Source organism: Rutilus rutilus, assembly GCF_951802725.1.
Source record: "Rutilus rutilus genome assembly, chromosome: 3".
NCBI classification, from domain to species: domain Eukaryota; kingdom Metazoa; phylum Chordata; class Actinopteri; order Cypriniformes; family Leuciscidae; genus Rutilus; species Rutilus rutilus.
Window position 1 is genome coordinate 5,892,991 of NC_140211.1, and position 24,900 is coordinate 5,917,890.

At 36.7% G+C, this 24,900-nt stretch overlaps 3 protein-coding genes across 3 annotated transcripts in view; 1 reads left to right on the top strand and 2 right to left on the bottom strand.

Moving 5' to 3' along the window:
• Positions 1–14,078, top strand: part of LOC311288462 (Fc receptor-like protein 5) — a gene marked incomplete at its 5' end in the record, with an annotated part of 85,444 nt that extends 71,366 nt beyond the window's left edge. The window contains 7 exons of the mRNA XM_084405881.1: positions 3,216–3,494; positions 3,593–3,946; positions 4,022–4,300; positions 4,389–4,652; positions 8,864–9,121; positions 11,946–12,056; positions 12,294–14,078. Of these exons, the coding sequence (XP_084262007.1) occupies positions 3,216–3,494; positions 3,593–3,946; positions 4,022–4,300; positions 4,389–4,652; positions 8,864–9,121; positions 11,946–12,056; positions 12,294–12,352 (1,604 nt within the window). The 3' untranslated portion in view covers positions 12,353–14,078. The remainder of the gene's footprint in view (positions 1–3,215; positions 3,495–3,592; positions 3,947–4,021; positions 4,301–4,388; positions 4,653–8,863; positions 9,122–11,945; positions 12,057–12,293) is intronic.
• Positions 14,079–21,455: 7,377 nt separating this feature from the next.
• Positions 21,456–21,991, bottom strand: LOC311288463 (histone H2B type 2-E-like; the record flags this gene model as incomplete). The annotated part of the gene is made up of 2 exons (XM_084405882.1): positions 21,456–21,777; positions 21,938–21,991. 2 exons carry the CDS (start codon positions 21,989–21,991, stop codon positions 21,502–21,504), a joined length of 330 nt encoding a protein of 109 aa, XP_084262008.1. The 3' UTR covers positions 21,456–21,501.
• Positions 21,992–22,109: 118 nt separating this feature from the next.
• LOC311287743 (histone H2A-like) lies at positions 22,110–22,581 on the bottom strand. The gene has a single exon (XM_084404773.1). The coding sequence runs from the start codon at positions 22,578–22,580 to the stop codon at positions 22,215–22,217; it is 366 nt and encodes a 121-aa protein (XP_084260899.1). The 5' UTR covers position 22,581; the 3' UTR covers positions 22,110–22,214.
• Between the last annotated feature and the right edge of the window lie 2,319 nt (positions 22,582–24,900).

A 24,900-nucleotide genomic window follows, 5' to 3' on the forward strand; every position in this document is an offset into this window, starting at 1 on the left:
TCATAAAAACATGCCTACGCGTTTCAGCCAACAAGGCTTTCGTCAGGGCTTGCCTTGAAATGTTTGACAAACAGCTCACTTCCTTATTAAGAGGAATAAAACCTTATATATTCAAGTTTTTTTTTTTTCTAGTTTAATTTTTGTAGAAATATATGCTTTTTCTCTGTAGTTAAATTTACCAGGATTAATGATTGTAAGCAATTTTTTGTGACACTGGTCATTTAATCATGTGACTTCCTACCTGTTCAACTATAGCAGCTGTTATTGATTACTGGTCTTAATAAGGAAGTGAGCTGTTTGTCAAACATTTCAAGCCCTGACGAAAGCCTTGTTGGCTGAAACGCGTAGGCATGTTTTTATGAGACTAGCCATGGATTAATAAAGGCTTTTTAATCTTCATCCTCCTGAGTGCCTCAGATCTCTATCTTAAGATATATCTGGATCCCTTTACTGAAGAGCACCGGAGGTATTTACATATTTTTACACCCAAGAAGCACTCCCAGCATTTTCCTGCTGTTTGTGGTTAAAGTATATTTATCACCATATGACCAAGACCAGTGTTGTGTATTTCTGTCACAGAATGGCACCATGAACTAAATCCCTCTGGAAACCGCTGGTCAAATGCTTTGCTCTAAGACACAATAGTGATGTTTAACAGTTCATTCACTGCAGGGTTTATACCAGCAACATTCCCATTTACAACCAGCGTTTACAACCGAAGGTCCTTCTGGACAATTAGTTTTATTCCCTGAAAGAGCAGTTTGAGTCTTTATGTTTCTGTTTCTTCTCAGGTTTACCCACATCTACAGTGACTGTGACACCAGCCAGACCTGTATTCACTGGAGAAACAGTCAATCTGAAGTGTGTGATAAACTCTGATCACAGTAACTGGAGATATGAGTGGGATAAAGACTACAGTGTAATATTACAGACGTCTGATTATCGTTACACTGTAAACAGAGACACTCTCACTATCTCTCTGTCCTATTTATGATCACAAATACAATCGAGAGTCTTTTGACTGGGATGTTACATTCACACTAATAATGCGGTTCTCACTCCTCTTTTGAAGGGTTAATTCTGTTTAATTCTCTCACAGACGACGTGTTCTTGTGTTTAAAACAGATTAAGAAAGACAGAACTGAACGCAGAGCTCTTAAAACCTTTTGTAATAGTTAAAGTATTTAAACGCCATCATAAAAACACTGCGCTCATTACACATGATATGAACCAGCAGCTAAAATTATTTATTATATTATTATATTTAATTATTGTATTGCTGACTGCACTTACTGGAAATCTGTGAATCTTTGCACAAATGCTGTGCTTTAGACTGACTTAATTTTTTGTGTTCAAACTTGAAGGAGCAAAACTGAATGAAACTGAATGCAGAGATCTGAAATACATTGTAAAGCTGAAGTATTTTACTTGAAGTGTGATCTTATAACAGATAAAGACGTCTGTCTGACGCATGTGAACACAGACCTGAGAAACAGCTAAAAGAAGTGCAGTGTTATTGGCCGTTATATACTTTAATTAAAAAAAATATTTGTACATATTTCCATAAATATCGTTTTGTGCACTTACTGAAGTTTTTATACAAATGCAGCTTTGCTTTGATTTTCAGATGATCCTGTCGTCGTTCTGTCTCTGATTATGAATGTTGAAACTTTGAGTGTTGGATGAAATTAATCTTAATTCTAATGTTTGATAGACATTTGATGAACTTTCATTATCTCACCTGAAAATAATAATACTGTCATAATTTAATCTTCCTCATGTCGTTCCGAATCTGTATATTTTTCTTCTTTAGATTTTTAAATATATTTATAATGTGCTGATCGCTATAATAATGAGATGGTGAACTTTTAGAGTTTAAAAAGGACACAAAAGCACCATAAATGTGTCATAAAATAAGTCCAATTACTCTATATGACAGAAATCATGACTAAGAAGAGTATTTTAGTCTCCATCATCCTGTCCAGAGACACAGTTTAGAAATAAAACACACAGCCTCTGTTTACTGTCAGTTTACAGTCATCTCTGATCACTGATGTTCTGCAGAAGAAAAAGAAAGACTGTCACTGTCAAAACTCTGAACACTGTGACCAGAAACAGAGACAGAAAGTTCAGACTGTCCAGTTATTTCACAGCAGAAATACAGGATCATTTTACTGAGTTTTACAGAGATATAAAAATAAACTACAGATGTTCGACAGAAATCACTCAAAACACAAAGGAACAGGTTTAATAATCACTGCATTTACTAGTGGAAATAAAGTGAGTTTATAGAGAATCTTTAAGCTCTAAAAGTTCTCAGCGGAATTTAATTTAGTGACATAAAATATTGACATATTTGTCTTTCTTCTCAGGTTTCCCCACATCTACACTGACTGTGACACCAGACAGTCGTGTATTCACTGGAGAAACAGTCAATCTGAAGTGTGTGATAGAGACTCACCGTGACTGGTACTGGAGAATTTACCAGACACATAGTCCATATTCCTGGTCAGATCCCTGGAGATATGAGTGGTATAAAGACAGTGTAATATTACAGACGTCTGATCATTACACTGTAAACAGAGACACTCTCACTATCAGAGGAGCTACTGAGTCTGATCAGGGTCAGTACAGGTGTAAAGGACAGAGAGATGGAAGACCAAACTCATCAACATTCAGCTCTGCTGTTTCTCTCTCTGTGAAGGGTGAGTTCAACATCATTGTCCTCTTAAACTCTCTCTACATGATCATGATCACACAACCATTCGAGAGTCTTTTACTGCCAGATGTTTAATTTACACTGAAAATAAATACAGTTTGTCTTTTGAGGGTTTAATTTTATTCAATTCTCTCTGCTGTTGTGTTCAAAACCATTTCAAGGAGCAAAACAATGAAACTGAATGCAGAGGTCTGAAAATACATTTTAAAGATGCAGTATTTTTAACTTTAATATGGCAAGAGTCCAGATAAAACAAAGAAACACAACAGATAAAGACACATCTGAACACAGACATGATAATTATGCACAAACAACCTGTCGAACAACCAACCTCTTCAATATTAAATGCTCTGATTCGTGTTCCATGTGCATCAAAATTAAGTCATTTTTTTCTGGGCGAAGACTCAGAATCATGCCAGAATTATTTTTTCTGATGAAGACAAATGCTCATTTATTTGACTCTTGAGGATCTGAATCTGTTGTTGTTCTCCTGCAGATCTAAAGCCGAAGCCTGAACTCACATCAGATCCTGCAGGAGCTGCACTGACTGGAAACACAGTGACTTTGACCTGTCGCATGGATCCGTCCACTGGAAACTGGGACTCTTACTGGTACAAACACACACTGAACCCTGAGACAGAGAAGACAGAAACAAACTCCTACAGCCTGAAAATTGATTCAGTGTCTGATGGAGGCCAGTACTGGTGTAGAGCTGGAAGAGGGAAACCAGTCTATTACACACAATACAGTGATGCACTGTGGGTAAATGTTACAGGTGAGAGAGACTGTAGTGTGTGATGCAACAAATACAGATCAGAGACAATATCTACACAACTTCTGAAACTATAAATGCAATAATCTGTGTTTGTACAGAGAGTCCTAAAGCTGTGGTGACGGTACGACCTGATGAACGAGTGTTTAGAGGAGAAACAGTCACTCTCAGATGTGATATAAAGTGGGGAGGAGACACTGAGTGGACATACAGATGGGAAATAGAGGGAACCAACATCTGGGATAGAAACTCTGCCAATCGATGTACAGAACAAGACTGCTGCACCAGTGGAACTAATAAACAGACACACAGAAAGGCTGTCAGTCTGTGCTCAACACAAGAGTTAAACATCAGCAAAGTTGAATATTTTCACAGCGGTAAATACAGCTGTAGAGGAGAGAGATCAGACTCACAGAAATCAAACATCAGTGATGCTGTTACACTGACTGTCTCAGGTGAGTGTGTGTTTGTTGTGATCAGCTTCTCCATCAGTTTCTCTACGGCTCTGTAACTCGTGATGTTTTGTTCAGCTGAAGCTCAGGCATCAGTGCGAGTGTCTCCACAGCCGTGGCTGACTGAAGGAGAATCAGTGACTCTGACCTGTGAGGTTTCAGGCTCCTCTAAAGGCTGGACGTTCAGCTGGTTCAGAGATCATGATCATCTGTCAGACAGCAGCAGAGGAGCTGGAGGATCTTACACTCTCAGTCCTGCTGCTCTACAGCACACAGGAGTTTATACGTGCAGAGCAGAGAGAGGACGACCAGCCTATTACACACACAACAGCAGCTCACACACACTGTGGATCACTGGTGAGGGTTTATGCTTGTGCTCATCCGGATCTGTGTTTCACTGCAGTCTCTGTGCTGTCAGTTTTGATTGAGATTTTCCTCTTTTCAGGAGTTTCTGCTTCAGTGTCTCTGGTCATCAATCCCAGCAGAAGTCAACACTTCTCATCTGACTCTCTCTCTCTGAGCTGTGAGGATCAGAGTAACTCTGCTGGATGGACAGTGAGAAGATACACAGACAAAGACACACAAACTTGTGCAAAACAAACAGGATCTGGATGTGTAATGGACTCTCTCAGCACATCTGACACTGGAGTGTACTGGTGTGAGTCTGAATCTGGAGAGAAACAGCGTCCTCGAAACATCACTGTACATGGTGAGTCCGGTTTATAATCATGACATCTACTAGTCTAATGTTATAACCTAAATTATAATTACAGTCTAAAGACATTTTCCACTAATTGTTTTCTGTACAGCTGATGACAGACTGACTTCTGTTCAGTTATTTGAATGAGTTTCTCCATACGTATCTATTTGTGAGTTTGCATGGCCATTCAATCTTAAAATAGTTAATAGAAAATGAACTTGGCTTGCTGTCCTCAAAGGAGGCTCGATCTAAACCCTCTATGACAGGACAGCGCAGAGGAAGAATAAGAGAAATAGTGGAGGAGATGGGGAGGAGGAGGGATGCTGGAAGAATTGTCGCTGCTTATACAGTACAGGTCAAAAGTTTGGAAACATTACTATTTTTAATGGTTTTGAAAGAAGTTTCTTCTGCTCATCAAGCCTGCATTTATTTGATCAAAAATACAGTTTTTTTTTATTTATTTTTTTTATATTGTGATATATTATAACAATTAAAATATTAAAATATTATACTTTAAATTATCATTTATTTCTGTGATGCAAAGCTGAATTTTCAGGATCATTACTTCACATGATCCTTTAGAAATCATTCTAATATGATGATTCATTATCAAATATATTATAACAATTAAAATATTAAAATATTATACTTTAAATTATCATTTATTTCTGTGATGCAAAGCTGAATTTTCAGGATCATTACTTCACATGATCCTTTAGAAATCATTCTAATATGATGATTCATTATCAAAGTTGGAAACAGTTATGCTGCTTAATATTTTTTTTCATAACCTGTGATACTTTTTTAGGATACTTTGATGAATAAAAAGTAAAAAAAAAAAAAAAAAAAAAAAAAAAATCTTCTGTAACAACAATATACTCTACTGGTAAGTAATTTGGGGTCAGTCTTTTTTTTTTTTTTTTTTTTTTTTGGGAATAAATCAATACTTTTATTCAGCAAGGTTGAATTGATAAAATTGATTAAATCTGAAGAAGATTTATATTATTAGAATTTTTTTTTTTTTTTTTTTTATAAATGCAGTTATTTTTAACCTTTTATTCATCAAATAAATTAGGCAGCAGAACTGTTTCCAACACTCATAATAAATCAGAATATTAGAATGATTTCTAAAGGATCATGTGATAGACTGGATGTCACATGTGACACTGAAGACTGGAGTAATGATGCTGAAAATTCAGCTTTGCATCACAGGAATAAATTATTTTTTAAAGTATATTCAAATAGAAAACTATTATTTTAAGTTGTAATAATATTTCACAATATTACTGGGTTTTTTTTTTCTTCTTTTTTTTCTTCTTTTTTGATCAAATAAACACAGCCTTGATGAGCATTAGAGACTTCTTTCAAAAATATAAAAATTCCAAACTTTTGACCTGTACTGTATACGCTCATAATGATGATTGACAGGACTGAATGTTTAGGGCTCCTCCGTTTTGGAACTTCATTTATTGCACTGATTCTTGAGAGTCGGGACAAAACATGTCCCACATAGAAAAGTCTAATTTATAGCAAAAATTAAGAAATTCATCATGATTGACATACTTACAAAGTTAAATCTAAAGGAATTCTATATACCTGTCTGATTTTTAGAATAACCCTTTTTATCTTTTTGGGGAAAATTTGTTTAAATGTATGGTCTGTTGTTAGAAGGTCCATGTTATTGCACTTGTCCTCAGCAAGAGGTCACAATATTAACCATCCCAAAAAACTTTTAAAAAGCTCTACAATTATGAAAACATATATATCAAATAAAAAATAAGGGGTATAAATATAAAAAACAATGCATGGAGTGAACATCAAACAATATTTTCTAAAAAATCTGCCTATTAAAGTTGTGTCCTCAGTTTCTGTCAACTCCGTCAGATTTTTTCATAAAGCTCTTTAAATCAGGAAATAGCATGGTCAGCTATATCCCTGAGGACCCCTTTTCATCTCCCTGCCTGTGGTGAATGCAGCACTACCACACATTCTCTGGTACATTTTTTTTAAAAATATATTTTAGACAAACAATGTCAATATTCCTATGGTCACAGCTGCACCATGTCAATACCATCTTTCTGTTAAGATACTTTTTTTTAAACCATAGTGGATTGAATTTAAGCATTTTAGTGAGGTTATTGGGACATCTAGCAACTGAGGATAAACTACCTAGCTGCAGTGTACAATACATGTTTTGGCAGGAAAATACATGCCCTTACGTCAACTCCGTCAGACGTCAACTCCGTCAGGTTCTATGTCTGACGGAGTTGACCTGTAAGCTGACGGAGTTGACAAATCCACCAATAACCTCTTAATGTGCGAATATAATATTATTTGTGAATATAGTAAAGGGTTAAACTGTTATTTCAGGGTTTTATTTACACATAAATGCACATACATAGCATGCATTACATTATTTAACCGTACGCATCTGACTTGTAGAGAACGGGCAGGCAGTGGTCTGCTTATTATTGTGTAACGTGTAACTTTGCCAGCACTTTAATATATTTATATATGTAGAGACAGAGATAGAGAAATGAGAAGCCAGTGTAGGGCTGGGCGATATGGCCCAAAAAAAATATCCCGATAATTTTTTTTAATATCAGTCGATATCGATAATTATCACGATAAATGTCAAATCTTTATTTCTTTAAAGTTTAAAGGCAGATTTTTGCTCCTAAGTGAAAGATGTAGAAAACAGAGTGTTAATTGTGGTTTTAAACTACTCTTTATATCATGAAAAACAGGTGAACATTTCACAAATCTGAGGTAAAACATTCAAACATTTTTTGTCAACACCGTCAGTTTTTCCGTCAACACCGTCAGTTTTTCATCAACACCATCAGATCTTCGTATGTTTTTGTAAATTTTTTTGGGGAAAAAAATATTCTTCCTTCAGTTTATGTTGTTTTTGTAATAAAGGACCATCTGATCTACATCCTCTTATGTTTTATTTATTTAAGGAATTTGTTTTTACAATATTGAAATTAAAATCAAAGTTTGAAAATGCAAATATTTAGAAATCTGAGTTTTCAGAAGAGTGTGAAATCACAACTTAAGTTTATATATTGTATTTTTTTTACATATCAGAGTAACTAAACACTATTACAATATACTTCAGAACTTTAGATTCTTGTTTGATTTGAAGAATTAAAATTGTATACTTTTTAGTGTGTCTGACGGAGTTGACACAAATCCAGTTCTGAAGGGAAACATGTTTATTTGTTAAAAATGTGTTTTTATTTAGAACCTGTTCCTTTACATGGTTTAATAGCTAAGACCTTTCTCTGCAGAAACATATAACTCTAATTGATATAGTGTGTATTTTTTTAAAAAGTTTTTTAAAACGTGTTTTGTCCCGACTCTCAAGAATCAGTGATTGTGATGTTACATGAACCTGCTCTTAAATACCACATATAAACAAAGCAAAATATGACTGGTCACTTTTCACATTCATCAGACAGTTTCTTACCATATAAATTGGCAGATTAAACTGCAAAATGGACGTGTTTATATGCCAGTGGTTAAAAATCTGATACACAACCAACAAACTCTCATGACAATTTGTAACTATTTTAAATTTTGTCAAATCGTTGACTAATGTGTATGAATTTGTACAATCTCATTAGTATAATGTTTTTGTGCCCCACTGATGGTTGGGTTTAAAGGTGGACCTTGATGCTTATTAACGGCATCCAAAAGCCACATAGAGGCTATAGAGGAATAATCCTTTGCGACTCGTTTACAGTCGGTCGTCATTTCCATCAAAAAGACTGATGAACTTTGCTTGCTTTTGATTTTATTTTGATAAGCTATATAAAGCTTGATACAGCATTCAAACCGATGCAATACGGTCAACAGAAAGTTTGCTCCCGCTACTCGCCTCTTCCAACCCTCTCAAACAATCCACCATAAAGACAGCAGAAGTGATCCGCTGTGCCCATGTGACACTGAATAACCAATAAGAAATAACAAAGAATGAATGCTCCTAATGCTTACTTTTTTCAACAACAACGGTTTAAACAAAACAATCGGTTACTCATAAAATAGTTGCGTTTTCTCATGAGATTTGGTAAAACTACACGACACTAGTAGGCCTATAAGAAAGCTTGAGACTCGAGGTATAAAGTACAATTCATAATATCAGTATTTTTCTTATGATTTGGTTTGCTATATTCTTATTATTTACAGCATTAAACACACATTTCTTGTGTTTGTAGACGGTGAGGTGATTCTGGAGAGTTCTGTTGATCCTGTGATTGAGGGAGAGACTCTGACTCTACACTGTTTACATCGATCTACAAACTCCCCGATCCTCAGCGCTGATTTCTATAAAGACGGATCACTGATCCAGAATCAGACGACAGGAGAGATGAGCATCACTACTGTCTCAAAGTCACATGAGGGTTTCTACTACTGTAAAACAGAGAGAGGACAGTCACTCCACAGCTGGATCTCAGTCACTGGAGTCTTGAACGGTGAGATGATTTAATGAGAAACGCCACACCATTATTATATACTATTATATATTATAGTCTCTGGCTCATATTTCTGCTGGATCAAAATCAGTTATTGACATCTGTGTTTATTGTTTCACATAAATGAAAGCATAACCATCAAATCACATGCAAAATATACTTGTCATGTACTGGTCGGAGACACGAAGGTTGAGGATCCAAACACAGTATTTATTAGTGATGTTACGTTCTGTGCCGAGGCTTCGGAGTGTGTGTCGAGAAATCCCGGAAGCTTTCAGTGAAGCTCGTATCGAGGCTTGTATCGCAATATTTTGACAGATATATAAACCCATGGTTTAAACCAGCCACTTTCATAATAGTAATATTGCCCCTTCTGCGCATTATGGCCAAATAATTGATTCACACACATTCGGAAGCCCCTTTTTTATTCAAGCCAATACATTTATAGAAACAAGGATCAAAGCCACCTTTTTATTTCTTCTATTAGGAGTTGAAATGTCTTTTGCATTAAAAATTGCGTCCGTTAAAGTGTTGCACATTTATTTTCACAAACACAAAAAGGCAAAAACATGAAACATCTTTGAAATTCTTTCGGCCAATTCTTCCAAACAGCGCTCAAGTATGTAATGTCTCCAATTCCTGTGGAATCTTACATGTTTTAAATCCGTATAATATCTTCCTTAGATTACGATTTAGACAATTTCCTCATATTTGACAGCCAGACGGTGAGATAACTGCTTCTCCTCTCTTCAATCCCTTTAGCTAAAACAACATATACTTGTATGAACATATGAGGAGGAGTGGCTTTAAAGCTAACTTCAAGTAAATTATACAAGGACAACTTTGAGTAAATGCAGTAGGCCTACAGGATAACTGCAAGTAAATTCTTGAATAATACAGCACTACACATAAAACAGAAATAAGATGAGAATAATAATACAAATTGAAAGCATATTAAATTGGCTCTTACAACATGTATTACACAGTTATGTAATACATTCATTAGGCTATATACCATCATAAAATACACATTGCATTCATATAAATAGATTAGTCTGTGTGGGATTTATTTATTTTTTCTCCACTGTTATTTCTAAGCCTTAACTGGCACAAAATACAGTGTATCACAGACAGGGCAGGACTCTGAGGCTGACAAACTCACATACAAATGACCTCAGAACATCATTATGGAGTAGCACAAAATACACACTTTTAAAGGTGCATTGCGCAAGTCTCTGAGTTTTTGCAGAACTATGCCCCCTTCTGGCGACACGCGAAACTGCAACCAGAGTTGTGCACGCGGTTATGTGGAGTTTGCGTTGGGGTTTGGGATGAACTAGAAGCCGGTCTCTTTGAATCCATCTTCTACTTTTGCAAAAGTCGCTTGAGTTGTCTTCGCTGATGCGGATAATGGCGGCGAATACACAAACCTGCCAGACATAGCCAGGTGAGCGTGAACGCGCATGACGTCACGCCCAGTCGATTCCGTCCCGAATCCCTCTTATTTATTTTACTGTACAGGATTATAGAGGCAATCGCAGTGATCATAGAAGGGCTCATTCAGCCCATCAGGCAATTGTTTAAGCATGTATGGGTTAGAAAAACGGGTATTTTTAACATGAAAAGTTGCTTAATGCACCTTTAAATATGCTTGAATTTTAATAGATTTCTGAAGTGGCTGGGCCGGATCAGCACCGAATGTGAAAAGTGGCTTTAGATGGAGCAAAAACAGCAATGAGACGGGAGGGAGCGCTCAAAACTCTTCAGATCGCATTATTTAGTGGAACATTAATAGAAACTGTCATCCTCTGAAAAGAAAATGAGGCGTGAACATGAGAATGTATCAATATCTTTCTAAATGTGCGCTCTTTTGGGCTGGAGCTGTTTAAAGTAGCCACAAGATCACAAATTAATCAGAGCAGACGTGATTCAATAAGTGTATCCTCCTTATATGTAAAATTATTAAAAATACCAGTTTATGCAGTTTGATTATGGCCTCTTAGATCACAGTCGGAAACTATTAGCCCCGGCTGGCCCGTTTATATTAAAGTCCATAAACAGGCAAAGGTCATACACAAGCAAACAATAACCGAGTTAAGGGCTGAGGCGAACAGAGAAATCCAACTGAACGAGCAGAGAATCAGGACATCCAGGAAACAAACTTTTAGAAATGCAGTTAAGACACATGCAACACTTAGCGATGAATGACTGAATTGACCAGGCTTATAAAGGGTGACCTAACAAGGTTAATGAGACACAGCTGAAAACAATGAGTGCTGATGAGTTCGGGCAAAGGATTATGGGTAATGAAGTCCATGACAGAGTGGCACTGGTCTGGGATTGAGTGCCCTCTGGTGGCTATCAAGGGCACTCCAGCTGGTGATCGTGACAATACTGAGATTTAGTGAAATCAACACCTTATAAACAACATCCCACAACTTTTCATAAATTATTAATTAATTTTGTTTTTTCATTTATTTACTCACCCTCATGTACGACTTTCTTCTTCTGTGGATCATAAAACAAGTTACTTGGAAAGATGTATCTGTGTTTTTGTCCACACAATGTAACTGAAAAAAAAAATCCTTCAAAATATATTTTTTGTTCCACACAAGAAAGAAATTTAAACAGGTTTGAACAAACTGAAGGTCAGTAAATTTCAGCAGAATATGAATTTTTAAACGAACTATTCCTTTAATACAGAGCTCTGAAAGGGAAATGGTGGAGGAATAATATGAGACAGGAGGAAAAAATATTGCAAAGCTTTTAAATTCACTTACAAAACTTTGTTGCTCAATAATGTTCTTGTGTTTCTGTTTTTTAGCGTCACGTTCAGGTCAGATTTCTGTCCTCAAAATCCTCAGTTTTCTTGTGGCCGCTTCTCCGTATCTGCTAGCGACAGTCGTGCTGCTTTATAAATGTTACAGAGCGAGAGGTAAAACTTCTGTCTGACACACACACACACACACACACACACACACACACACACACACACACACACACACACACACACACACACACACTCACTCACTCACTCACTCACTCTCTATATATATATATATTTTTATTTTTTTTAAACAGATAATGGTCATTCATGAAAGAGTGAAAAAAACAAAAACCATAAGACATGTCCGTGTAAATGTTGAAACTGTTTTTTGTGTGTATTTCACAGTTTCAACTGCTGAAGATCAGAGTCAGTTCACCGTAAGAGAGGAAGAAACTTCAACCTGATATTAATGAGCTGCAATAAACGAGCCTGACGAAATACTTTTTTTTTTGAAAACACAAACTTTTAAAAACGGGTTTCAAAGTGCAAGTTTTTGAAAACGCAACCCTTATCAGGTCCGTGTAAATACAAAAATGCCAATTTGTGAAAACAGTGACATCATGCACATGCATAGGCTATTACGTGTTTAGTTTATAGGCTTTTTTAAATGAAAGGTTCCTTACAACAGACTCAAGGATGATATATGTTTTCGAAGCCTTTGTGTTCAAAGGTTTTGACATTTTCTTAAAGGATGTAAAAGTGACTTTATATCAGAGGAGAACATTCTAAGATTGGGATTACAGTGAATCTTTCTGGCTTTGTGAAGATTAAATTTATCCAGAGGACAAAGTAATGATACAGTATTATCAAGATTAACATCCTTAGAATAAAAAAAAAAAAAAAAACATGATAGATTCTGTAATTTGTGTCCATAGGCCTGTGCGCTCAGCTCGAGTGAACTATAGTAAAATAATGTGTTTACAAAGTCACATCACCAACTACTTTTTCTGTTTATTTATTTATTTGATTGGGACAGTGCATGTTAATGAACAAACATGTAATACATGCATGTAAACAAGCCGGATTGTAGCCAAAGGCTAATTTCCATCCGTAGTCCCACGGGCTCCTTGTCTGCCATGCGTAATACAGCGTTATTAGTCGTTTTTTACGGATCCGTGTGAATAGGGATCATTTTGATAACGTTGTCATCTGTACAAAGAAAAACGTTTCTGTTTTTAGCACATCTGTTTTTAGTACCCTTGTTCTCCAGAGTGCAGTGGAAATCCTCCAGTAGGTGGCGGAAAATCACTGTCAATGAGTGAGTCATTGAACCTCATTCAAATTAGGGCTGCACGATTAATCGCGATTATGAAATCGCAAAAGCTGCGATTATTTTTTTTTTATGCGCAGCTTGTCATTGATGTACGGCTCTGCAAACACTGTGAGTTTGAGTCACTTATAACGTGCATTTGAAAAAGCAACACGCGTCAAACATCTTTCCAAACACGAGAAGCATTTATGAACCTCTTGTCCAACAAAAGACAACATTTAATAACATGCTTTTACTCCAAACTCACTTCATAACGACAGTTGAGCTCATCCTTCTCATCCGATCAGCCGTTCTGCACTGACAATCTGCACATAAAATAATCGCAGCCTTTGCCAAATCAGGTGCGGTTTCATTGTGATTAATTGTGCAGCCCTAATTAAAATCATTCTTTCAGAAATTATTTCATTACGTGTTGCTCAGACGAGCAACTGTTCTCATGTAGCTTTGTTTAAAACTATTTTCATTTAGCAAAAAAAAAAAAAAAAAGTGTCTATAATGTAAGTAACATAATATTTACTTGTTTATTTAACCGTTCTATAACAATATCACACTTGAAATATGCTTTTCCAGGAAAAACAGCACTTTTGCTCTTTACTCTTATTGCTTGCCTATATCACAAATACAAATCAGGAACTCAAATAAAGTAATATAAAACTCATAAAAATCAGGAACTCATCATTGGACATTCCCAATTTTTTTGTGATTTTTGTGTTTATAAACTCGTGAAAACTATTTTGTCATAAACTGTAAAAAAATAAAAAAAAGTTGTGTATGTTCTTCCAATAGCTTGACAATGATCTCATGTTGCTTGTTCTAGATCACTCGTCTCAGTAATTAGTAAACATGCCAGTTTTATTCTGTATCAAATGTTCTGTATAAACAAATTACTAAATAAATAAGTGTGGATTTTTACTCATTTGGATTTGCTCTTTTGAACAATTGTTAGAAACCTGATCAAACTCAAATTCCTGTATATTTCTAGTAATCCTGAAGATCTTGAGTTTGTTCAGGTGTTTTTCATTATAGGGTTTGGGCTAAACTCTAGTGGATCTCGAGGGCCAGAATTTCCCACTGGTTTATTTAATGTAACATCAATGCTCTTTAAATGGTTGGTTCACCCAAAAATTAAAAAAATTAAATCACCTTCATGTCGTTCCAGAACCCGTCGATCATTGAACCTGGAAGCGCTGCACTGTGTTTAGAGACGCTATTCTCGTCGCTTCACAACATTAAGGTTGAACCACTGGAGTCACATGGACTATTTTAACGATGTCTTTACTACCTTTCTGGGCCTTGAAAGTGGTCGTTGTATTGCTGTCTATGTGGGGTCAGAAAGCTCTCAGATTTGAGATTTGAGGCCAGCAGCCGTATCACCCTGTAGCCCAAGACTGGTTTCCCACTGAAGCTCAGCAGGGTTGAGTCTGGTCAGTTCCTGGAAGGGAGACTCCTGGGTAAACCAGGCCTCTGTTGGAGAAGTGTTAGTGAGACCAGTAGGGGGCGCTGCTCATCCTGGGGTCTATATGGGTCTCTGATGCCCCAGTGTAGTGTTGGGGACACTATACTGTCAAAGAGCAATGAGACGTTAAACCGATGTCCTGACTCTCTGTGGTCAATTAAAATCCCATAGCACTTCTCGTAAAGAGTAAGGGTTTAACCCCGGTGTCCTGGAGCCACAGTCCTTCCATTGGCCCTTATCAATCATGGCCTCCTAATAACCCCCATCCACTGAATCAACTTTATCACTCTCTCTCCTCTCCAGCTGTAGCTGGTGTGTGTGTGTGTGTGTGTGTGTGTGGTGAGCGCACTGGTGCCGTTGTGCTGTGGCTGTATCATCACTGGTGGTGGTTGAGGAGATTCCCCTGACTGGAATGTAAAGCGCTTTGGGTGTACAGTAGTATAAAAAGCGTTATATAAATGCCTCATTCATTTCATCAGAAAGATCTTCATTTGTATTCTGTAGATGAACGAAGGTCTTACAGGTTTGTAACGACATGAAGGTGATTAATGACAGAAACTTCATTTGTGGCTGAACTAACCCTTTAAGGGAGAATATAGTGGCTCTTAAAAGAGTCTTTGGGTTCCCTGATCAGACAGCCGAGCTGCTAAACACATTTATGCTTGTGTGAGGGATGATATTTTACGTGGATACTGGAACAGGCCTTAAAGGTTGTATCAGCGATATCAGGCCCAAAAAAGGCCCAAACATAAATGATCACATTCATCTAATCTTTCCTAACGCGTCTCTGTAGGCAGCCTAGGCTCTGAGATCTGCACACAAAAACAATTGGTTTCACCAACACTCAAAACCAAAATAAATAGTGTTCCAACCAATCACCGACAGGGGGCGGGTGTTGTGAGGTTTTGCGCTCGTGTTCTCCGACTTAGTGTGCAGCCGTGCACGAGTGCAAAACCTCACAACACCCGCCCCCTGTCGGTGATTGGTTGGAACACTATTTATTTTGGTTTTGAGTGTTGGTGAAACCAATTGTTTTTGTGTGCAGATCTCAGAGCCTAGGCCTATATATATATCTGTTACTTTGAGCTATTCTGAATAGCCTAATGGTAAAATGTAAATATACTTGACTGTATTGATACGGTTTTGACTGACATTTTTTGTAATAATACAGAAAACATTTTTAAAAAATAGTATTTAGTCTTTAATGCCATTATGTTTGACATTTAAGAGAGTTTGTGAAATTCTGATAATTAATAATCAAAATATTCTCATTTCTCGTATGGAACATCACAGTCGAGACACAATGATTGCTTTGATTTTAGTTGTTCTCTTCCACAAACTGGAAGAAAAGTTGGAAGTAGACATTAAAAGAGCAGCATAATAAAAATGATTATAAAATGAAATAGTTAAATGTTGTAATGGAAAATTTAGATTTTCATTGATTTACAGTATTGATTTTCATTTATTTTCAGTAAGACATTGAAATGACCCTTGCTGGACTGTACGTGGTCTGCCAACATATGACTAATGTGTGTGTGTTTTTAAACACTGGGAAACACGTGAGACGTCAGGAGGAGGCAGATTGAAAAGGTCCAATTTAGAACTTGTGAGTTTGTAAAAATGAACTCAGCAGGATTAGATCACTAGCAGAGAAAACCTTCCCTTGTTTAGATAAGAGCCTGTGAGCAGGAAACCTTGAGACAAAGGTATAAAAGCTGCTCTGCCCTCCCTCCCGTGGTCGCACTTGTTTCACAGACTGTACTGGTGACTTCTGTGTGGCAGCTGGGCCTTCTTGCAAGAATAAATACTTTTCGAAAAGACGATTTGACTCAGAAATGTCTCTTACGGATGGTTGTTTAATGAATATTTTTTTGCCACAACAATGTTTACCTGTGTTACTCAATATGATGTCCTCTTCATGACGTACACACTATACGTGAAATGGATTTGACATTAAAGATTTATAAATAGGCTTCTGGTGACGTCATGGTTGGAACAACAGATGCTTATGAGAGGTTTGCGCTGTGTTACATGAATCAGTATAAATACAAAGATGGCATTGCTTCATTTAATTACCTACAACATAAAAGGAATAAACAACCCAATTAAAAGAAAAAAGATACTGGGACAGTTGAAGAAAATGCAGTGCTCTATAGCCTTACTTCAAGAAACTCACCTCACAGAAACAGAACACCAAAAATTAAAAAGAGATTGGGTGGATCAGGTTTACAGTAGCTCTTATGGGAAACGTAAAAAGAGAGGTGTAGCTATACTATTTAGTAGGTCTGTGTACTTTCATTGTGAAAAGGTTTTCAAGTATACAGAGGGTCGTTATGTTATGGTCATAGGAAGGATTGCTGGTTTTAAATTAACTCTTTTGAATGCCGATGCACCAAATGAAGATTGTCCAAAAAATTTCAAAAAGCTTGCACATTTGGTAGCAGATCATGGGGAAGGCTTTTTTTTTAATGGCTGGGGACTTGAATTGCGTACTGAATAATAGAATAGATAAATTACCATCATCCTCAAAACCTCAAAGCAGAATGTCGAAAAGTCTAATGAATATGATGAAGGAATTAGGGTTGATAGATGCTTGCCGCCACCTTCATCCAAAAGAGAGAGACTTCACCTTTATGTCACAAGTGCATGGAAGCTACTCACGGTTGGATCATTTGTTGGTGTCCAAAAAGGACACATACCGAGTTAAAAACTGTGTTATTGAGCCAATAACCACTTCAGATCATAGCCCAGTACAAATGACACTTGATTTGGGATTGGAGCCGTGTATGAAGTATTGGAGAATTAATGTTTCATTATTGACAGATGTTAATATAAGAGAAGAAATAAGGTCAGCAATAATGGAATATTTTGGCAATGGAATGGTCTCTCCTACTGTTCTATGGGACGCAGGAAAAGCCACAGTAAGGGGGGAAATAATATCTATAGGATCAAAGTTAAAGAAAGACAGACTTAAAAAACAAGTAGAATTAGAAACTGAAATCAAGAGATTAGAAAATGAACATAAACGAAGTGGAAAACAAGAAGTATTTAATAAACTTAAAGAGAATAGAGCCAAGTTAGATGAGATTCTGACCTATAAGGCAGAGGGTGCCCTTAGGTTTATTGATAGAAAATACTATGAATTGGGAAACAAGGCTAGCAGGTTATTATCATTTCAACTACAGAAAGCACAAGCTAGTCGAACAATTCCTAAAATTAAACAACCTCATTCCAACGATGTTGAAACTAGCCCAAAAGCAGTAGCAAATACCTTTGCCAAATATTATGAACAATTGTATAAGGGTCAACATCAGGAATTGAAAGAAGAAAAAATACATGATTTCTTTAAAAATCTTAAATTAGACAAGCTGACGGCGGATGAAGCCTCTGCGTTAGTAGAGCCAATTAGAGAAAAGGAGGTGAAAGAAACAATTATAAAAAAAAAAAAAAAAAAAAAAAAAAACACCAGGAATAGATGGGTTTGCAGGAGAATATTATAAAGTGTTTGTTGATGATCTCACTCCGGTATTATGTAAGTTATATAATTATGTGTTAAATTCAGGGAACCCTCCAGAGTCATGGTCTGAGGCGATCATCACAGTCCTGCATAAGGAAGGAAAAGATCCATTGCAGTGTTCTAGCTATCGTCCTATTAGCCTCCTGTGTGTGGATTATAAAATATTAACATCTATTTTAGCAACTAGAGTACAAAAATACATTAGGAAATGAGTAAAACCAGATCAGGCGGGGTTCATTTCAGGTCGCCATGGGACAAATAATATAAGGAGAGCATTAAACCTGCAGCCACTCATGGCAAAGGGTACTCAAACGTCAATGCTTCTCAGCTTAGATGCTGAGAAAGCATTTGATCGGGTAGATTGGCCATTTTTAGAACAAACATTAACTGAGATGGGCTTCAGTGAAACATTTACCTTTTGGTTTCGGCTGTTGTACAAGAACCCCAAATCAAAAATTAGAGTTAACGGACATTGCTCTGACTTTTTTGATATAGAGAGAGGCGTAAGACAGGGTGATTCTCTCTCACCCATTCTCTTTGCTCTCAGTATCGAGCCTCTAGCGGAGGCAATAAGACAGGATGTCCAGATTGAGGGGGTTGAGGATGGTGGGGGGAGGGTTCATAAAATTTCCCTTTTCGCTGACGATATCCTGCTCTTTATAAAACATCCCCTTACTTCAATACCTCGACTAATGCAATGCCTAAAAGATTATGGAGATACAAAATTAATCAAAATAAATCAGAGGCAATGATGATATCAGGAATATGGCCTAAACAACTAAACGAGATGGTGTCATTTCACTGGTCTAAACAAGGATTTAGGTACTTGGGGATTATTATCACACCTGAAACTACAAGACTTTTTGAGGCAAACTATAATAAGCTAATTAATCAAATAAGGAGTGATCTAGTTCGTTGGGAAGTTATTCCTTTATCTCTGTTTGGCAGAGTTGAGACCGTAAGGATGAACCTGCTCCCACGTTTCCTATTTCTATTCCAGTCGTTGCCCATAAGAGTTCCAATTTCCACTTTTAATATGTTAAACAAATTCATTTCTCAATTTATATGGCAACACAAAAGACCCAGAATTAAACTTAAAACACTTCATCTGGCTAAAAATAAAGGAGATTTGGCTTTGCCAAATATAAAATTGTATTATTGGGCAGCTCAACTAGCAGCAACTTGTGACTTGGATCAGTGGAGATGAGGAAGCAAAGTGGACTCGAATAGAGCAAGGGGAAGTTAAGGGTGCACAACTGTCTGCCCTACCCTTTATGGATCTGAAACATGTCAATAAAATGAAGATTGAAAATGAATGGATAAATCATACAATAAAGGTATGGGCAGAAGTAAAGAAAATGCTTAAGGATGTTGGATCAATTTCTCGAGCTATGCCCAGTGGGTAATGTAGATTTTCCACCTTCACTGTGTGACCATGGTTTAGGAGATGGGCAGTTAAAGGCCTCTTTATTTTTAATCAGCTCTTTGAAGAAACACACTTAAAGTCTTTCACACAACTTCAGGAACAATTCGATCTTCCCTCAAGTGATTTTTATAGATATTTGCAAATAGGCATTACATTACAAACCATAAGGAAAAAGAAAGAATTGGCAAAATCCCAATTGGCATAGAATAATATTTGATCACAATTTCAGAAAAAACGCCTCCCTGTTGGTAAACATGTTTCTCATCTTTATAAAAGATTGTTAACAGACATGGTTGGAAACACTTACAATATTAAGGAAAAGTGCTATAAGCTAATACAGGAATAGAGGATGAGTTATGGGATAAACTCTGTTATAGGTGCCATAAGGGAATTAATAGTCAACAGTGGAAGGAATTTGACTGGAAAATTAAAATACGTTATTTTCATACTCCTCTGGTTATTTCAAATTTTGTAAAAGACCCCTCTGCAGCTTTATGCTGGAGACAATGTGGTAAAACAGGTGACCATACACATATATTTTGGGACTGTCCAGTAATCCTTGCGTATTGGAAAAATATTAAAGAAGAGGAGAAAATTGTAAAAAGAGAAGTTCCCTCAAATGTACAGTTTTTCTTACTGGGTGTTTTATCAGTTCATGTTTTCAATGCTGACCAAAGATATATTTTACGTGTATTACCACTAATTGCCAAAAAAACATTACTGCTAATGTTTAGTCTGTGAAATCACCAACTGTAACTGAATGGAAACAGAGGCTAAAACAGATTGATATGATGGAAAAAAATTACTGCATCATTACAATTGAAAACTGACCTTTTTAATCAGATATGGCACATGGTTAAAGAACATTTAAATCAATTAATTATTTTTTTTTTTATTTTTTTTTTATATATAGGCCTACATTATATATTTTATATCATTATATGGCTGTATATTATTGTATCATGTTTGTTGATATATGAACATTCATATTAGGTGCAGCAATATATATACATAATATTTATTATTATTATTATTATTATTATTATTCTCTGTATTATTCTTATTTTATCACTTGTCTCCGATAATGTTCCTTTTGTTTTGTGCTGTGAAAAAGATAAATAAAATAAATAAAAAAGATTTATAAATAAATAAAAACAGACAGAGAGCTTGAACATACTGTTTGACTCTCATATGAGTGTTAAAATTCACCCACTATTCTATTCATTTAAATTACATTAAGGTTGACAAATCAAAATGTGTGAACAACTAGTGAAAAATCAATAGTGCAACACAGACCTCTGATATACTATAGTAAAAACACCTGAAACTGATTCAATCTGCATTTTATGAGGGAAGAGGAAGATGAACTAACTCAGTTACTACTGTAAACATCAGAGACAAGAAGCCGGATTGTCAAAAAAAATAAAAAAAACACATTCAAAATATAAATGTTAATGATAATAATGTTTTTGCATTCACAACATTTGCTGAAGACAAAAGCCAATATGTTGTTAGAACATACGTTTTTCTGTCTATATAAAAAAAGCAACAAATAGATTTAAAAGATATCTAGATTTTTTTTTTTTTTTTAAGTACTTTATCTTACAGCAAAAATACAAAATGAAACCCTTGAAATAAGTCGATTTTATGTTATGACATGAATTTTAGTCTGGGAGCTTAAACCTTGTCTGAGAAACCAGCCATAAATGTCTTTTATCTTATGTTCTACAACATCGTCCTCTATACAAGTAATTAAATCTACAATTCAAATGCTCTTAAAAGGAGAACATGAGAGAACAAAAAATAAGAAAAAACAACACTCTTTTAAGGACAATATGTGTGGCTCTTAAAAGAGCCTTTGTGTTGTGTGTTGAGCCGACTCCTCTACTTTGAGCTGGTGTATTTGGTCACAGCCTTTGTGCCCTCAGACACGGCGTGTTTGGCCAGCTCTCCGGGCAGCAGCAGACGCACGGCGGTCTGGATCTCTCGAGATGTGATGGTGGAGCGCTTGTTGTAGTGAGCGAGACGAGACGCTTCACCGGCGATGCGCTCGAAGATGTCGTTGACGAAAGAGTTCATGATTCCCATCGCCTTGGAGGAGATCCCGGTGTCGGGATGAACCTGCTTCAGGACTTTGTACACGTAGATCGCATAAGGGCCCTTTCACACCTACCTTGTTTTTTTTCGGGTGCACAAAGACAACGCTAGAAAATACATTAAATCAGTCTTATATTTGTGTATCATAATAACCCATAATTGTTCGATTTATATTAACTAATATAAAAAATTGAGACGTGAAAACGAATAAATAATCACATACAGTACAAAAAATCTTTTCATAGCTCAAAGGGGGGAAATAACCGCGCAGCTCCATAATTATGTTCATAATGCAGCGTGTTATTTGCTTTAAAAATTCTTAGATTTCATATACGTTTATTTTTAAAACAATATTAGCAACGTACGGTACAAAACTGATTTAATTCTATGCCGGGCTGATACCAACTTATATAGTGATACAATTTATGAAATAACACTCTCGGGGAGAAATTGTGTGGCTCTTAAAAGAGCCTTTGGTTTGAAGAGAAGCTTCCGTCAGTCTACTTGGCCTTTGCGGGCTTCTCGGTCTTCTTGGGCAGCAGCACGGCCTGAATGTTGGGCAACACACCACCCTGAGCGATGGTCACGCCACCCAGAAGCTTGTTCAGCTCCTCGTCATTGCGCACCGCCAGCTGCAGGTGTCGAGGGATGATGCGGGTCTTCTTGTTGTCCCGAGCGGCGTTTCCAGCCAACTCCAGGATCTCAGCGGCCAAATACACCGGAGCTCCGGCACCGACGCGCTGGGCATAGTTGCCTTTGCGGAGAAGCCTGTGAACACGGCCGACGGGGAACTGCAGTCCCGCCCTGGAAGAGCGACTCTTGGCCTTAGCGCGAGCCTTTCCCCCGGTTTTACCTCTTCCACTCATTGCGGTTAGTTTGTTCACTATTAGCGAGAGGAACAAATACAATGCAGTTGCAAGTTGTGAGATGACTTATAAAAGAAAGCGTGACAGTCTCCTATTGGCTGAAATGTGAAAACATTCCCAGCCAATCAGTGATCTTCTCTCTGAACACCAAACCCCCCTTTCTGCTACTGACACTCAAACACGTCACGCTGTAGTTTCATTTAATGCCGCTTGTCTTCCTTTTAATGGGTGACTTTATTTTGATAATGATGATGATAAAAAATGTGTGATTACAAGTTAAACACTTCGGTCATTAAGCATAATAGCTTTAGTTTAATTGTATAAATATGTAAACATGTATAATATTTATGTATAATATACATTTATGCATTTATGCATTAATACTTGAGACTTGATCAAAAACATAACATTCCCAAATGGGCCTGTTCATTTGCTTTCACTTGTAACATAAAGGAAAGGCAATGTCACTTTTGGCCAATGAAATAACACTCTTTACTATTAACTAGTGGGTGGCTTTTAAAATAGTTTATTTTTTATAAAACAAGTAAAAAGACTAAGTTTATTTATTTTTGGCTGCTGCCTTTTTAGGCTTGCCTGCTTTAGGTTTGGCCATTTTGGGTTTGGTTAAGGCTTTGCTGGTTTCTTTGTCTTCTTAAGGCTCTTCGTTGCCTTTTTAGCAGCGGTTTTCTTCACCTTCTTCAGAGATTTCTGAGCGGCGGGTTTCTTTGCGGCTGCAGTTTTGGTCTTCTTAGCGGCAGCGGGTTTCTTGGCTTTAGGAGACGCTTTCTTGGCGGGTTTTGTCTTGGTCTCGCTCTGTTTCTTGTTGAGTTTGAAGGAGCCGGAGGCGCCGGTCCCTTTAGTCTGGACTAGGATGCCTTTATCTGTCTGTGTAACTTTAAGAGAAAGATAGATGCAAAAGGTTTATAACTCAGTTCAGAATGACACCTTTTTTTTTTCTTCACTGTTTCCGCCAAGGCAGTACGGTTTTAACTCTTGTAGCTGTTGTGTATTAGTTGTCTATACTGATTACACTGAATTCGGGTAGGATTGGATTTTGTACCTAATCTTACATATTTATCTCAATATATAGGCTAATCATAATCTGTTGAACACTTATTATAGTTTTTTCTATATATGCATTTATTGAGGTTTAATATCCATAAAAGTGCTATCAACCAACGTTGGCAGCCCTTTAAATAAATGTCATTGTTCTCAGTCTAAATGAGTTCAGTTTCTCTCAGGTGGTTTCGCAGTAACTTTATAGCGGAAGTCACAGTACGTTGTGGGTTCTAACTTTTCAGAGGCCATGGGTGGGAGAAAACTGAATTTAGATTTACAGCAAAACACATCACTTATTGTTGCAGAGGCTTCTTTCAGCTCACTGAAGATGTAGTCACTTTAGCAGCTGCTTGTAGAGCGAATATGACTGTTAGTCTTGAGTTTAAGAGGCTTTGTTAAAAAGGTCATTAGTTATAAACCTTCTGATTAAATCTTTTTCTTTTCTTTTTTTTTTTTTTTTTTTTTTACCTACCTACCTGCCTACCTACATTTTCTTTCTTTTGTTCTTCTTCTTTTATTATTATTATTATTATTATTATTATTATTTATGGGAACAACCACATATATAGGCTATACCCCCATAAGGGAAACTGCTAATATCTGAGATATGTGGTGACAAATAAACAGGTTATTCCCAAATATCTTCTGACCAAGTCTCTTTCCGGACACCCTGTGGAGGGTTTCAAACTTAACCGGCAATTTACCTTTAAGACGATTGTGCTTTCAACAGCCAACCTATTTCTTCAGGCCTAATAAAAGAGTTAAGCTCATAGTCGTGGTTTGACTTCTGCTCTGTTTCTGCCCTGTGGTTTTAACCAGAGTAGAGGAAACATTTATGCATGATCTGCATCTTTAGTTTCATAAACCTCAAAATATCATCACAACATCAAAGATTCAAAGAATGTCTGTGTCGTTTTCATTGACTTCGTTTTTTTTTTTTTTTTCTAAAAGGAGGGCAGTGAGAAAGGGTTGTCTGACCCCTAACTGACCCCTGACCCCCTAACTGACCCCTGACCTCCCAACTGTCTCTCAAGCCTGATTCAGGGATCCTCTCTTCCTGACTCTCCTCAAGCTCACTGTCAGAGGGATTGACCCGGTCATGTTCCTTCCATCCATAAAATATTCTTGTGTCCAATTCCTGTAAGTATCAGTAAAAACATTTCAAGTCATGTCAGAAAGATGGTAATTACGAGTTGAACGCACATGAACTGCACCACAAAGTCATAATTACAAGTGGGAAGCAATGGCGGAAACAAATAGT